This window comes from Orbicella franksi, chromosome 1 (genome assembly GCF_964199315.1).
Source record: "Orbicella franksi chromosome 1, jaOrbFran1.1, whole genome shotgun sequence".
Taxonomy (NCBI): domain Eukaryota; kingdom Metazoa; phylum Cnidaria; class Anthozoa; order Scleractinia; family Merulinidae; genus Orbicella; species Orbicella franksi.
This window is the reverse complement of record NC_138145.1, coordinates 23,107,067-23,122,407: the sequence shown is the minus strand read 5'-3', so window position 1 is coordinate 23,122,407 and position 15,341 is coordinate 23,107,067. Positions and strand designations below refer to the sequence as shown.

The 15,341-nt window shown below is 38.2% G+C and overlaps 1 protein-coding gene across 1 annotated transcript in view; it reads left to right on the top strand.

The window, feature by feature from the left end:
• The first annotated feature begins 1,043 nt into the window (after positions 1 to 1,043).
• Positions 1,044 to 15,341, top strand: part of LOC145478288 (MAM and LDL-receptor class A domain-containing protein 2-like) — a 53,740-nt gene continuing 39,442 nt past the window's right edge. The window contains exons 1-13 of the mRNA XM_081456253.1: positions 1,044 to 1,371; positions 3,488 to 3,616; positions 4,101 to 4,357; positions 5,085 to 5,208; positions 5,871 to 5,999; positions 6,753 to 7,012; positions 7,598 to 7,709; positions 8,336 to 8,455; positions 9,180 to 9,439; positions 9,856 to 9,946; positions 10,723 to 11,106; positions 11,987 to 12,418; positions 14,462 to 15,109. Coding sequence (XP_081312379.1) covers positions 1,287 to 1,371; positions 3,488 to 3,616; positions 4,101 to 4,357; positions 5,085 to 5,208; positions 5,871 to 5,999; positions 6,753 to 7,012; positions 7,598 to 7,709; positions 8,336 to 8,455; positions 9,180 to 9,439; positions 9,856 to 9,946; positions 10,723 to 11,106; positions 11,987 to 12,418; positions 14,462 to 15,109 — 3,031 coding nt within the window. The 5' untranslated portion in view covers positions 1,044 to 1,286. The remainder of the gene's footprint in view (positions 1,372 to 3,487; positions 3,617 to 4,100; positions 4,358 to 5,084; positions 5,209 to 5,870; positions 6,000 to 6,752; positions 7,013 to 7,597; positions 7,710 to 8,335; positions 8,456 to 9,179; positions 9,440 to 9,855; positions 9,947 to 10,722; positions 11,107 to 11,986; positions 12,419 to 14,461; positions 15,110 to 15,341) is intronic.

Genomic DNA, 15,341 nt, shown 5'->3' with positions numbered 1-15,341 from the left:
ATTTTAAGAATAAACCAGAGGCCGAAGTTTTGAAATTTGTGTCTTGAAATTTTGTAAATTCAAGACAATGCAATTATGTGTTTTTAACCGAATAAAGCGTACAAAATTCTTAATCCATTCTCAAATCGGCAACACTATCCAAAAAACGACAAAACAGCACTTGCCGTATGTTCGATGCTAACAACGTATTTCTGCAAGAAGTTAGTGCCTGCGGGCTGGCTCCAAAATTACTTTAACAACACCCAGACCGGCACCAAATATATTCGAAAACAGGAATACCATACGCTATAATCAAATAATAGTCCATAAAATATTTTCAGCCTAAAATCGGCAGAAAAACAAGAAGATTTAGCCTCGGCTGGAGAAAAAAACAATTTTGTTATTACAATAAGAGTGGAACAGTCATACTTGTTTGACGGCCGATGACTTCTGAAAAAATACGTTGCCACGCCAATGCTTTAATTTCTTCTTTTTTTTTTTTTTTAATATTACCTTTTTGGAAAGCTGATAGAGCATTTTTATTATCAATAAAGAAAGGTGTCTTGTTTAAATAGAGGCAGTCTATGATGATTTCCAACAAACTAAATTGCAACCTTTGCTTTCGTTTGCTTTGCACAGCAGCTGGTGACACATATTTCTAGCAAATTCATTGCAACAATAGTCAGGAAAATTTACTTTTAATATGTATACACGTCTTGCTTTTATGCTTTGACTTTTTGATGAATTTAGGCATTTTTAATAAAATATTTTGTTTATCTCCGAAGGATTCTGGAGGATTATTTTACTATTTAGCATGACTCATTTTGTGCGTTGGAGCCTTTAAATGAAGACAGCATTAAATTTTTTAGCTTTAAACTTTTTGTCTCGAAACAGCGTCCTAGTAGCCTTGTTGCAAAGCTCTTCTATCAGTTTTTTTTTTTCTTCAATCTTTATGCTGATTTGCCTTTCTTATTTTCCATTACGTTCTGAGACCCAGGTTGATACACGATGCCTGTCTAGATTTAACCACACATCGATAATGTGTGTTTGGCTTGAATGTTTAGTTAGAGGGTATCTTAAATATTCAATTTTGTGACAGGCGTGCAAGTAACATAATACATCACGAAGTAAGGCCCTCTTACTGGACAATTTATGGAGCGTCGCACTCTGATGCGTTCGAAAAACCCTTTAAAAGTAAAGCAAATTGAGTTCTAGAACACTTAATCTGTAATCGACAGCAGGAAACTTTGAAGCACTGTTATTTTCTTTCTCTTAACGTTTCAGATTGCGCATACTACGGCACAATCATGTTGATATTTCTCCAGGGAACGTATTTATTATTTGCAACTTGTGAATTTCTCGTAAGAGACGTCTCTTCACTGGATCTTACCGGTAAGTTTTCTTCATTTCGTTGTAGATTCCCACTGTTATTTTTTTTTGTTAGTTAAGTAACTTAGCTTTTCACTCGCGATTGTACTGACTAAGCAGTTGCAGAGTCCCTTTTACTCTAGTTACTGGGCATATTGCGCCTCCTTCATGAATTGTGTCAATTTTCTATTGTTCAGTTCGGTATTAATTTTTTTCTGTCTATGGAATGGTTTTCACCTTCATTTGAATTTTTGTCAAGAAACACGGCTTTTACAATTATCCGTATCTCGCGGAAACTAGCAATTTTCCCATCTTACCGTCCTTGTTTAAATTCGCAATCATTTCCTATTAGCTAAAATAAATACAACCATAATATCTTGAGATTTAAAATCTTTTTCGCGGCGAACCTTTGCCCTTCCAGATTAACAGCACTCACTCAAAAGCGTGCAGATAAAGGTTCTTTAACTTTTTCCTTCATGGAATAAACAAAGTGAGCGAAAATCGTATATTGAATTTATCGATTGTATTTGACACGTTAATGAAATTTCAAGGATAGCTGAGTTATTAATTCACTAATGTGAAGTGAATTTTAACACGCTAAATACCTTAACTGATAATGATGAAACTAAAGATATGACCAAGCTAAGGAGGAGTTTTGGGCTGCAATTTAAAATAATAGCGCCCTTTCCCTTCTTTCGTTATAAGTCCGCAAGTTGTCATTCGATACTTGCTTTGTTAAATGCAGCTGCCGTTAATTTTACAATAGGTCAAATAAACGAAATGGATTCTATTTTCTAATCAGACCAAGCGCTGAAATCCTCCTGGCTTCGGATGAAAGCATCAGTTGCTTCTAGCAAAGCGCTCGTTTGCTTTGTTCATGTGCTTCTTGAGGCCGAACCTGAGGGCGAACCAAATTTTAAGCGGAAATTGTAAAAATAATGAGATGCCGTTTGCTGTGATGTAAAATGTCGGATTATCGATGACTGCATTCAAAAGCAACTAAAGGCTTTTCCTAAGTGTTACCTGTACTTCACTTTTGTGCAAAGTGAGATCCCGCTACTAAAAGTTCTATTAAAAACAATTTCACGAGAAGTAGCTCGAACGAGTTCAGTCGGAGACCAAATTAAAGAGCTCTCTTAAAGTGACTATCATATTAAAATGAATCTATGAAAACAAACTCAGAAAAGATAAATGGCCGCTTTAGAACTTGCATTGTTCATGCTGCATGGGACTGAAATGCTTACATACACAATATCTGTACCTTCATGAGACCGATACAAAGTAAATCCCAGTTAAGGGTATTATTACCTTCAAACGTTCTTCAGACTGCAGTATCGATCTGGCTTTCGCCCTCCGATCAGTTAAATAACTTCTCCTGCGCGTCTACTTGTATTTAGCTTTTGGCTTAACCTGGTCGCGCGATCAATTTAAAACTACAGACAACGTAAAAATTGGTGTGATCGCGGGTTATCAAGCTGCAGACCCGCTATGTCATCAAGTAAGCAGGGTTTAACCAGTAGGCTTAATCCGGCAAGGATACCTTCAGTATAGCGAAACAGAATTCACTGACAATACCTCTAGAGAAGCCGTTTTTTTTTTTTCTCTCGGCTCACTTGGTGAACTAGGAACTCAGCCGGGCATCTCTAAAACATGTAATCCACGAAATTTAGTTTATACTTACAGGGTAGGCCTAAGAATAGGCGCAAGTGAACATGTTCACACTATCAATAAGCCCGGTTAGAATTAAAGTGACATAAATACAGAATGTTGGGGGAGATCTAGGACAAGGCGGCGTGTAGTGAAGCTCGTATCATCTTGTTTCTTTCCCAGTATACACAAACTAACAAGCAAAAAAGAAATAAAAGGTTTTTTCTTGTTCTTAGAAATATGCTTTGTCTTATTGTAACTGGATATCTGAGACGAGCCTTTTTGTGGTCATGTATGTGTTTGTCCTTCAAGTGTAGACAAAAATCAGTGACCTTTAAATCCCAAAATTTATGAATCCAGACCTCGTTCTCTAACTTAAATCAGATAACTTTTGACTGGTTCGAGTATGCGATGGTTTTGCACCAAGAATATTCACAATAAAACCAAAATACCGTTCATTTTACATAATGAGTCATTTTCTATCACTTGTTAGGTAATTGCACCTTCGATCAGAACCAATTTTGTGATTGGCGTAACGAAAAATACGCCGATCATTTTGACTGGCGTCTTTGGCGAGGAAGCACTCCTAGTAGTAATACCGGACCGATCAGTGATCACTCAGGTAAAAAAATATAATATTTAAAGAACCTTGCTATTTGGTACCTAAGTTGACTACTACCTAACTTTAAAATGTATTTTTGTGTAAGTGCACTTAGGAGCCAGGTCACGGTTTGGTTGTCTTGAAAAGTTTAGCCTAAATGTTTCAAATTCGTCGTTTGCAATCCGTGTTAATCGTCTCCATCCTTTACCATCCTTGTTCCTTTATAGTTTATTATTATATTTGTGATGTTTTTCTATCTTAGTAAACTACTTTGTCAGATCTCCTGCAATTTAAATGCATTTTTTTACGTGGCCAAAATAACTCAAATTGCCGTGACTGAGCCCCTTTAACTTTTTTGTTCAAATTTATAGCGAAGTCACTTTGTTGAATTCAATGTACTTTCCCAGAGACGATTGTAGAACCAGTTACAACAACTGATAAAATTCACACAGAATTGAAAGAACCGTTATTTTCAAGACTTTTCATTAACGATAGCTTTCTATAGGTAATGGCTCATATATTTACATTGAGACGTCACTTCCTCGTAAATATAATGAGAAGGCAAGGCTCAACAGCCCTTGGATGAGAGGCGCACAGCGGATGGCCTTTTACTACTCCATGTACGGCAGCACTATTGAGTCCCTGTCCATTTATGTTAGAATCAATGGCAGTGAAAACAGAGTTTGGAGCCGCTATAGAAGCCATGTATCTAAAGACTGGATTGAGGCATGCCTGACCATAAACTACGCGGGGACATATCGGGTATAAACAAAGTCTTGACTGTGAATTTATAATACCTTGAGTAGTGTTTGAATATCCGTTAAATGGCTGGTCAAACGATTTTTTCTCTTCAAGAACAATTTTTCTACGGTGGACCATCGTCGTCTAATGCTTGCGATTGACACCTTTTTCAGGGAGGGTAGGTGAGGGTGAAGTCAGTGACGTATAACATAAAATATATAACGATTCGATTGCTTCGATCATTCACACTAAAATACAAACACGTGACATTGGTCTAATAAGCAGGTCATAAATCACAATAAAAACTATCACTGTTGATAATTGGATCCATATGGAGAAGTAGTGTACTACTCAGTTGCTCAATGATTAATTTTCTTTACTAATTATGAACTCGTCTTAAATTAAACCCATTTACTTGAAAATCAGAAATGAATTTGCAGGGACGCGAAGACCATTATAAAGTGGGAGGGCTAAAAAACCTGACCAAGACAAGCAAGTATGCATGTTTTTGCGTACTAATTGGCCATGGAGCGCTAAAAAGTCAACCCAAGCAAAAAAAGAAGGGAGGGCTAGTCTGAACCTTACCTAGCCTCCCCCTTTGCAGTCCCCGAGGCGTGGGTGGTAATGTATTTTTTGATCATTCACCTGCCGATACAACCTCCGACGCATGTAATAGTGTACTTGGATCTTAACATTCCGCTCTGACATTTGTGTCCAGTTTCTTTATGTCTGCATTTATCAACTTCAGGTCATAATAGAAGGCGTAGCTGGCTTGACGTATAAATCAGATATCGCCATCGATGACATTAGTTTCAGCAAGAATTTGACTTGTGTCTCTGCTGGTAGAAATACGCCACCTGGAAATTTTGAAGGTAATGTTCAAAGGTGAAATATTGAAGAAACACATAACATTCGTGACATACTTGTTCATGTCGTGCTTGATAGAAAAGATCGATTGAGAATTTGTCTCATTTAACCTTACAGATTACTTTTGACAGTTAGTTTTAGTTAATGATAGGGGAGTCGAATTAATTGTTTTAAACTTTAGTGTATTACTGTCAGGTACGATGTCAGTAGGTCATTTTACTTCTATTTAAGGAAATTCCAGCAAAAATGTTAACCGAAAAATTTCGAACAGAACTGAAGTCATAGAAGCCTCGCCTTGAAATATTAGCCAACACAAGTTTTAGTGCTGGTCTTCTGTACACTGAAGTGTTGTTTTCTGGGAAAAGTAGCAAAACAAGGAAAAACCATTCCTGGAAAGGAGAAACGTATAACTGAATCCAACCCACATATGGATGCATACGGTCCAAGAATCTTATTAAGGTCACATTGCATACATTTAAGTTCAATGTACAACATTTTCATTACAACCACATTGGTGTTCCCAAACAACAGGGTGTTCGTTTACCAAAAGAAGAGAGAATCGAAGGAACATGTAATACGCCGGCCTCCATGTCATGTGCAAACTCTCATTGGTTATTTGTAGACGACTGTTTTGGTAAGATTTTATCTTTTCCCATTCTAATACTAGCAAACTGTACCTTCGATAAGAGCTATTGTGGATGGCGTAACGTCTTAAGTCCTCAAGACGACATTCACTGGTTCCGCAGAAGATTTAATACACCAAGCCACGGAACTGGGCCAAGCCAGGACCACACTGGTAACTAACACATCTTTCTAGAAATAACAGCGTTTAAGGGTATCTCTAGCACTTCCGAGTACTTTCACTGATAATTATGATCTAAAAAATATGTTGAGAGAAATTTGGTTCTATATTGACTATATGTTACAGTCACCTTTCTGTTACAGCTTGTTTAAGCGTAGTTTAAGCAACTTAATAATTCTTGCACGATGGAATTTATCATAATTTCTTTAAGCTATCCTGCTGGTTCTCAAATGGAAGAGCATCCTGGAACGACCTGTTACTCGTTCAATGACTCACACGCTAAGATGTTAACAACGTTTGTCTAAAAGATATTAGGGAGCTTAAGCAAACCACGACGATGAAGGCAACGAGAATGTCACCAAACAAAAATGAACAAAACAATAGCTGTGCACGTTCGTTATAAATCTTTGTACATTTCTTTGCCGTCCTCTACAAAACAAGAAAGTGAAATGACCAAGTTCTTCGTAATCCGAGGAACGCCAACGACGACGACTAATTTTTCGTATTTCCATTTGGAATTGAACGCAGACGTTGCATATTTAGCCCGAGCACGTGTTTAGAGCCATTGGCGTACTGAACTGATCTAAATAATTGAGAATTTCGCCGGTAAAATATAAATTCATTTTAGACTAAGTGTAGTCCTCGGCGTCGCCGTCGCCGTCGCCGTCGCCGTCGTCGTTACTTACGCTCCCTATTTATTTGAGAGAGAGGTCGCTAATATTTCTTTGCATTTTCTTACCCACACAGGGAACGGATACTACATTTACATTGAGACGTCAAAACCCGCCAAAGAGAAACACTCTGCACAGCTATTGAGTCCGCTCATTCGGGGACCGAAATGTTTTCGCTTTTATTACCATATGTATGGGAGTCATATAGGAAATCTTGATGTGTTTCTTCAAATTCGAGGGCTATATGGCAATTACTTGATGTGGCAAAAGTCAGGAGAGCAGGGTAATCAGTGGAGAGAGGCAAATATCGACTCAGGCTACGCCGACGAGTTTCAAGTAAGGAAACCTCGACTACTAGCAATTAGATTATGAGGCTAAGATTTCTTTAGTTGAGTCGGCCTTCGGCCTCATTAACTATCACCTCTTATGGTTCACCACCAAATTTTCTTCGATTCCTATTGGTTTAAATCGATCACGTGACGCGATATTGTTTATCGGCGGAGAGACACTATTTGGCCACGGTGACCGTAAAAGGAAAATACCCTGATGGATAGCAGTCTTCTGTTAAAATTTCTCTGTAAACAAGCGGGCTTATAGAAACATATACACTTGGCTTTCACGTCTTTCATCTAAAAAAGTTGAAAATAATATATTAATTCAATATGATTTTTGAATTGCTGCGCGGAAAAAAAAAATCAGTGACGTGGCATATGATATATCTTCTCAATCGAAACTAAACGAAGGAGAAAATGTTGAATAAGATCAGCTATCCAACCACTGTCATGATAATGATTACCTTTGTTTAAACTTGATGAATTCATAAGCCCTGCTCAGACGCCGTATTTTATTTGAGCCGAATCTAAAGTGGACTTGATAATATTAAATGAAAAGGAAACTTTTTAACGTTGAATGTCTTTGTAGGTTGTATTAAACGCAGTTGTTGGCAGAGGCTATCAAGGAGATATAGCAGTCGATGACGTCACATTTACTGACGGGCTGTGTGAAAGCGGAAGTGAATCACGAGGCGGGATAGGTACTTGTCTATCAAACTCAGGCCATGAGAAATATTTTACTTTATCTTCATCTTCGGCTCACTGGAATTTAAATGGCGAATATCGAAAAGTTAATACGCTCAGTAGCAAACTATAGTCTTTTAATTGATCTTTTGCGAGATTTCAAACAACCCTTTGTTCTTCAAAATATCTTTGTATTTTGGACATTAACGTTCTGGCTCTGTCCTGGTTGTTTTGTTATGTTCCTTTTCTAACCTGCTAAAAAAGTTTCAGTAGCCAGTCGGGTTGATTTCTGTCATAAGGAAAATTAAGTTGAATCCCGATTTTTCGAACCACATTCAACTTTAATTAGAAAGTAATTTTGTTCCTCAAAAAATAAATACTTAAAATATCGTGGCATAACTGCTTTACCTAGAGAGTTTTAATTAGATAGTCAACCTCGTTCCCAGGCCTTTTCCCTTTCCCTCATTTTTAAGGGAAAAGCCCTGGGTACGAGGTTGCTGGATAGCTTGTTACGCTGAACCTTCGATCGTTCATATAGTAAGAGTAGACAAGCAGACTGGTTACGTGGAAATAAGTAAGGAGCTTGCAAGCTGAGTACGTCAATAATTCTTTCTTTCTTTCTTTCTTTCTTTTTTTTCTTAAGGAAACTGTAACTTCGATGTGCACTTTTGCTTTTGGAGGAATGTCTTCTATTTTCAATGGACACTCAAACAATACGCTACTCCTAGCTGGAACACTGGGCCTTATGCTGACCACACTTCAGGTGACACAAAGAAAAATACAAGTCTTTGACAAAATTAAAATAAAACGAATTTCTGATGACCTTAACAGTACAGTAATTGACACGCCTCCGCTTTGCTTTGTGATTTCTCAATTTCTCGTTGTTTCCAAAACAGGTGCGGTACTCTCCATCCAATCAAAGAAAATTAACCTACTGTTTTTTGTTGTTGTTGTTTTTGTGCCTTATGAATTTATATGAAATTCGTGCGATGTAAGTTATATAGGCTACACCAGCCGCCACCTCCACCTGTGCATTGAGGAGCGCAGATACTCCGTGATCAGTCAACATCTTAAAGGCAAAACACAATCAAAAGCCCCTGAATCTTCATGAGCAATTTGACATGTTAAAGAAATGCCTTGTCTATGAGGTGCTCCTAAGTAGGAAGAAGAGATCGACATTAAACACTCAACCAGACTCCATCCCGGCGGAAATGTTCACTTAGTTATGTTCATTCTTTTGTTTTCCACACCTCATTTTATTCGACCACTTTTTAGACGACCACTTTTGTGGTAAAGGACGTTTCGTTTCGTTTTATTAAATTCAGTTTATTGCTTTATTATTTAGTAATGTTCATATATCAGGTTACAACATACTAAATTTCTGCGACATTACAGTGAAAGAAAAGAGAATCGGTGTTCCAAGTCTTTATTGTTGACAATCGAGTTACTTACTGTCAACTATTCTTTTTTTTTTTTTTTTAATCAAGGAACTGGCAAGTACATTTATATTGAGACTTCTAGTCCACGCAACCCAGGAGACCCTGCGCGACTTGAGGGTCCATGGATGCGGGGACCGCAATGCATGACGTTCTACTACCACATGCGTGGCTCCACCATGAGCTGTGTCATCATATACATAAGAAGCATGGCTACCTACAGGTATAAACTGGTTTGGCTGAAGTCTGAGGATCGAGGAGACCATTGGATACCAGGGCAAATAAGCATAAACACGACTGAAATCTTTCAAGTAAGTTCTTTCGAGTTAAACCTCAATCACGTTAGACCTGCCAGTCTTCTACAACAGTAGAAGACTAACAGTTAGGCATTCCTCATTTCCAGGCAAGGTAGGCTGTGGTCTAAGAAAAATTCAGGAGGGGCCAAAGGTTCCTAACCGTAAAATCATGTGTGCCCAGCAATAAAGCTTATATGAAAAAAGTAAGTTTTTCCAGTAGCCCAAAGGCGAAAGTTAGTCGCCTGTGGCACCCAGGCACCCTTAGAGTACAGCCCTGTGAGGGTAATGTTGTCATTCAAAAATTATCCTCAGTGGGTGCGGGTCAGTAGGTTGTCTATTTTTATTACCATCATCGACTGCAATTTGTCTGTAATTAATCATAACTTTATACTTTGACGATATTTCGCGCACATGTCATTGAATTTGTTTAGGTAATTATCTATGGTATTAGAGGCAGAAGTTATCTTGGAGATGCTGCATTGGACGACTTTTCTTTCCAGAAAGGAACTTGTCAACAAAAAGGTATTGACACGCTGAAAATAGATCTACTACTCTAGGTATTTGCAAATCGTTGAAAGTATGTGTTTATGGCCCTTCTGGTGGGTAAAATTGTTCCTTTCGGTCAAATAAACGTTTCAATTTTGTGATTCTGATGAGGAAACATTCAACATAGAATTGATTACAGATATTGTACTTGCAAGCAATGTTAACTATTACAGTCAATTTGTTAGCGATTACAGATAATTGCGCTTTTTCAATGTTGAAGTAATATGTCAAACACGGAAGACCGTGTTTGACCACATTTCCAAACACCGAGAAGAGAGTTGAAAATACGACACGCAGCGGAATATTTTTGACGAACTTCGAGGTGTTTGGAAATGTGGTCAACCACTGTCTTGAGTGTTTGATATATCTTCTCAATCGAAACTAAAACTAAGGGGAAAACGGAGAAATAAAATCGTAAAAATCTATGCTAATTAAGATCAGATATCCAAAGACCGTCACGGTCATGATTTCCTTTGTTTAAACTTGATGAATTATTGATGAGTTTGAGAACTTTATGTGTACAATAGCTGCGATCTGCTCTTTCAGAAGTGATGATTTATAAACATGCTGTTATCTTACTGCAAGTCATGAAACAGAACATGTATTTTCCTAAGGAAAAAACATATCTTTCCAGGCTAGTCCAAGTTTCTGAACTGTTCCCTTTCTTAGCAGTTTAATTAGTACGAGATAAGTTATATTGTATGAAGTGCTCTCTTTAATTCAATTGATATGAACGAATCTTTCACTTGCAGTCGTAACAACCTTTTACGTGTCCTCATACATGGGTCGAGGCTTCCGACTTTCTTCGCTGCCCTTCGATCACAGTCGATACTCGGAAGAGTTTCGATTCACTCTCGAGCATCCGAGTGGAAATCCGAAAGAGAGACCATACTTTATCTACTCTGGATTGTACAGCAGACCAAGTCTCGTCACATCCTATTTGGATCTCTCTAACACTGGAAACTTTCCTCTAGATGTTGTTGTTCTACGCGGAGCTGGAAACAATTCCAGGAAGATTAATTTGATAAACAGGAGTCCCTATCGGCAGATGATTAGTGTTGGCGACTACACGAATGATAACTGCTGTGCGAGAAAAATCGTGTTCTCTTTTTATGCCTTGGATGTCACTAAACCAGGTAGGAAAACAATAGCAAAAACGGCATTAACAACTATACAAGTTTATAAACTTTTCTTGCTGCACGAAACGTCTATCACGATGTGGAACAGGGGTTATTTTTAAACGAATATAAAGCCATTTAATATGATTCACGGTACGTTTTTCAGCTTGGAAACACTTTATCTTCGTATAAACATCAAAGCTACGAAAAAAAAATACCAATTACTAAATTAATTCTAGGAATTTTCATGTCGCCATGTACTACCCAGAAATTCCAAAAATAAGCCGTCGGTTTAGTTTTGTCTAAGGATTTGTTTCGCTGGCTTAATTTTGGGATATATGCGGGTGAGCATTTTGTCCAATATCGGAGGAAACTTAATAATTAAAAGTGGAAACTAATCACCTCTTACTACTTGCGAAATATTATATATACTGTTGTAGTATTAATGAAGAACCTTTGTATTTTAGTACTTATCCAACAATAGTGATAAACAAAGCTAAAATCGAAAAACAAATATCAACGAGGACCAATTCACCTGAACGTTACTACAATAAATGGAAACCTTTAATTGACAAGAAGTTTGTAACTTAGAGCTGTATTTTACTTTTCTTTGTAGTTTGTAGGATGTAGCTCAACGTTTCGCAAGTTATAGTAGTTAACATAACTATATGTTTTTCTTTTCTCGTACTCCATTGTATTGTAAGTATATGTAAGTATTGTAAAGGTAACGTAAATACTGTTAATATATAATTATAATAATAATAATAATAATAATAATAATAATAGTAATAAAACGGAAATCTAACCATCCCTATCAGGGTGGGAATACCCTACTTTTTAGAGATTCTTGAGATTTTGGGAGCTTACTTTTGAAAGTTGAAGGTATTTTGCTTTGCAGGCAGCCTGCCATCTAATGGTTGCGAGCCCGGTTGGTACAAAGCCAACAAATCGTGTCATCTGTTTTATGTTCTATATTCTCGGCAATGGGGCGACGCACGAACCAGATGTCACTTTTACGGTGCTGAACTCGCCGTTGTTAATGACGCCAGAACTGTGCAAGACCTTGCTTATCAGAGAGGAATGCTAAACCTTGATGACCGCGACTTTTACCTTGGGTTAAGTGGACAGTTGAAGTGGATTTGGTCAGACGGGAGCTTTGTGTCCAATAATACACCGAATCAATGGGGTCCAAACGAGCCCAGTGATGACGGCAAATGCGGCGCATTTTTGAATGCTATTAGATGGGATTCTAACTGGAAAGGGTATGGATGGCGATGGAATGATATACCATGTACCAGCCGAAAGGGATACATCTGTCAGCAGCCGTTAGGTATGCTCACTAGGTATTGCTGCGTTATAAGGAGGAAGGGACCCAAGGGTGGCCAAGAGGATAAGGGCGCTGGTCTTGTAATACACCTTATTCCAAAATGGCCCCCATTTTAGTGTTCTTTTGTTTGCCTTCAAATTACCACTTGTTGCCTCGTTCTTAAACTCGAAATTCAAAAGAATATTTTCCCTTGAACGAGGCAACAAGGGCTAATTTGCAAACAAACAAAGGAACAATAAAATGACGGCCATTTTGGAATAAGGTAAATGGTGGTCACGGTTTCAAGTACTCTATCATGCTGTTATATTACTGGGTTTGTTCTTAAAAGTCTCGAGTTAATGTCCTCGTCCCGATCATGCAAATAGCCAGTTGAAGCTGAATTTTGTTTATTTCGCTCTTTAGCTATGGCTAGCGGGCTTTTTCTAGGAGAGAATTTTTTATATCAAATTTAACCCCAGACCTTTCTGAAACATTTCATTTCAATAAAGACCCCGCATTTTCTTTACTTACCGTTCCAAAAAAACTGTTGACACCTTGTCTCTCTCTAATTAGCGAAAGTAGGGGAAACGACTTCCTTTAACTGCTTGCCCATTTTTCCATAAGGACATACTTAGTACGCCAGGTGTCCAATTTAACAATCAGAAAATCAATAGGCAAGATCACTTTTTACCCGTGAAGGTATTTAATTACTATTATAATAAAGTTTCCATATAACGCGCGCTCTGATTGGCTGAAACAGCGTGCTTTATCAGAGAACAGAGAACGGGTTGATGACCGTAAGCTGGCTTTCAAATTTTTGCTTCGGAATTTTGACAAATTTGACCCAAATTAAACATCCCCTGTGACTCAGACAAACGCAATAGAAACGAGCTCTATGTCTACAGTAAATATGGCTCGCAGAGACCATTATTAGCAACAGTAGTGTGAAAACTGTACTAAAATAAGAAGTTTTGTTAGATTCCCGCCGACAAAACATGTAGCGAAATAAACAAATTCTCAACCTAACCAGTGCGTCGATAAAAGACATTACATTTGTTACGAAGGCGGAAATTATACTTAAGAAGTAAAACAGCGACAGAAAACAACAATTGAGCTGTATCTGTTTGTGATAGAAGCTTTATTTTTGTAAAAATGCTCAATTGCTCAAAACAACACTTACATACAGTGTAGTAACGCTCGTTCTCTAGTGCCCTCAGCGAAGTGAGCCGACGAGTGGTCAGTTTAAAGCTTGCTCTGATATTCTCTTCTGTGGTCGGAGTAGAACGAGTGGGAGCAGTTTAGCCTTTCTAACTTTTACGCTAGTTCGGGCAATCTTGCTGCAAGCGGCTGCAAGCCGTAAATAACTGCATGTAGCTCCTTTCAAATTCAACTCAGCATTTCGCATTTTCGTCCGCAAGCTTTGACCTCCTGCTTTCGAAATTTTCATTGGAAAAGTGCACGTTTTCATGAGCAATACGGCCAGATTCCTCTGGACTACAAACCTTTACATGCGTTTAGATTCTTATTTCAAAATTAACTAAAAAGCGAACTTTGAAGGCATCATATCGTTCTTAAAGCTTAGCTGAAGTCCAGTTTGTGATTGACAGCTTTCGCTTCGTTAGCCAATCGAGTTATTTGAACAATTCTAACAAGGATTGTGATTGGCTTATTTTAGCGTGCTTTATCAGAGAACAGAGCACGGCTGACGAAACTTTTATTCGTTTGGAAAATAAAGTTTGATTTGAAAATTCAGCCGAATGCGTGGGGAGATTATTGGATTTTTTATCATAACACAAATAAAGAAGCCTCGACTGTGCTCCGTTTTGGTGTAAAGCACTTAAGAAGCGGTAAAGCACTCAAGAAGTTGGGAAAAATACTCCACTACGTCTCGTGTTTTCCCCTACACTTCTTTCGTGCTCTACCGCTTCCTGCGTGCTTTACAACAGAACAGAGCACAGTCGAGGCTTCTTTATTTGTTAACCAAATTCAAAATTAAAAGGAATACGATTTTGTTCAGAAGCATTTTAGAAGCTAATAATGTGTTGTTGTTGTTGTTTATATTCCCAGATGTTTCTCTGCCCGTAGCTCTCTTTTCACTGAGTGGCACCAATGGAACTGTGGACAGGAGTCCAAATGGAGCCATCAAAGCTGTTCCTAATAACATCAAATTTGCACCAGGTCCTCATGGAAATCCAAATGGTTCCTTCTACTTTAGTGGTATCAATAGGAGCCATGTAAAACTTAGAAAAAGCGGACAACTGGACACAAGGTTCTCGATTGGTATTTTCGCATGGGTTCATCTTGACAACTCCAATGGCCCAATTTACACGCATGAACTGCCAAACAAGTATTATGGCTTATCGTTGCAGGTTTCTCATTCAAGCTTGGGTGTCAAAGTGAGATACGTCGACAGGAAGACGCTGTCTAGTTATCTGCTATTTAAGAAAAACGTTTTACAAGCACATTCCTGGAACTTTATTGGAACCACGTACGACTACCATACAGGTGTCGCGTCTATTTTCGTCAATAACAACACTGTCGTGCTGAAGTATATCAAAGTAAAAATGGAGCTAGCAACGTATTCCAGTGTTAGAATTGGTGCGATGAAGAAACAGAAGGTGTACTTTCGTGGGAGGATCTCCTGCTTACAAGTTTATGATCAGGCATTGTCGGTGGATCAAATTATCAAGGTTAAAACAAGGTGCAATCAAACTGGTAAGTGTGCTGTATTAAGTAAGAACGAACGAGCTACACATTAATCGACATTAACGAGAGAGCTAAGAGTGGAAATAGAGCCTGTAAAGCTGTGCAGGTCAACTGCCAGCATCGACTGTTCATGGCTTGTTTTTTGCGTTCTTGGTACATTTTACGCCTCTTTCTGTAACTAAGAGATCTTCATCACAAACCGCCAACTATATGTCAATTTAGGCCTCCATAAATCCTGTAG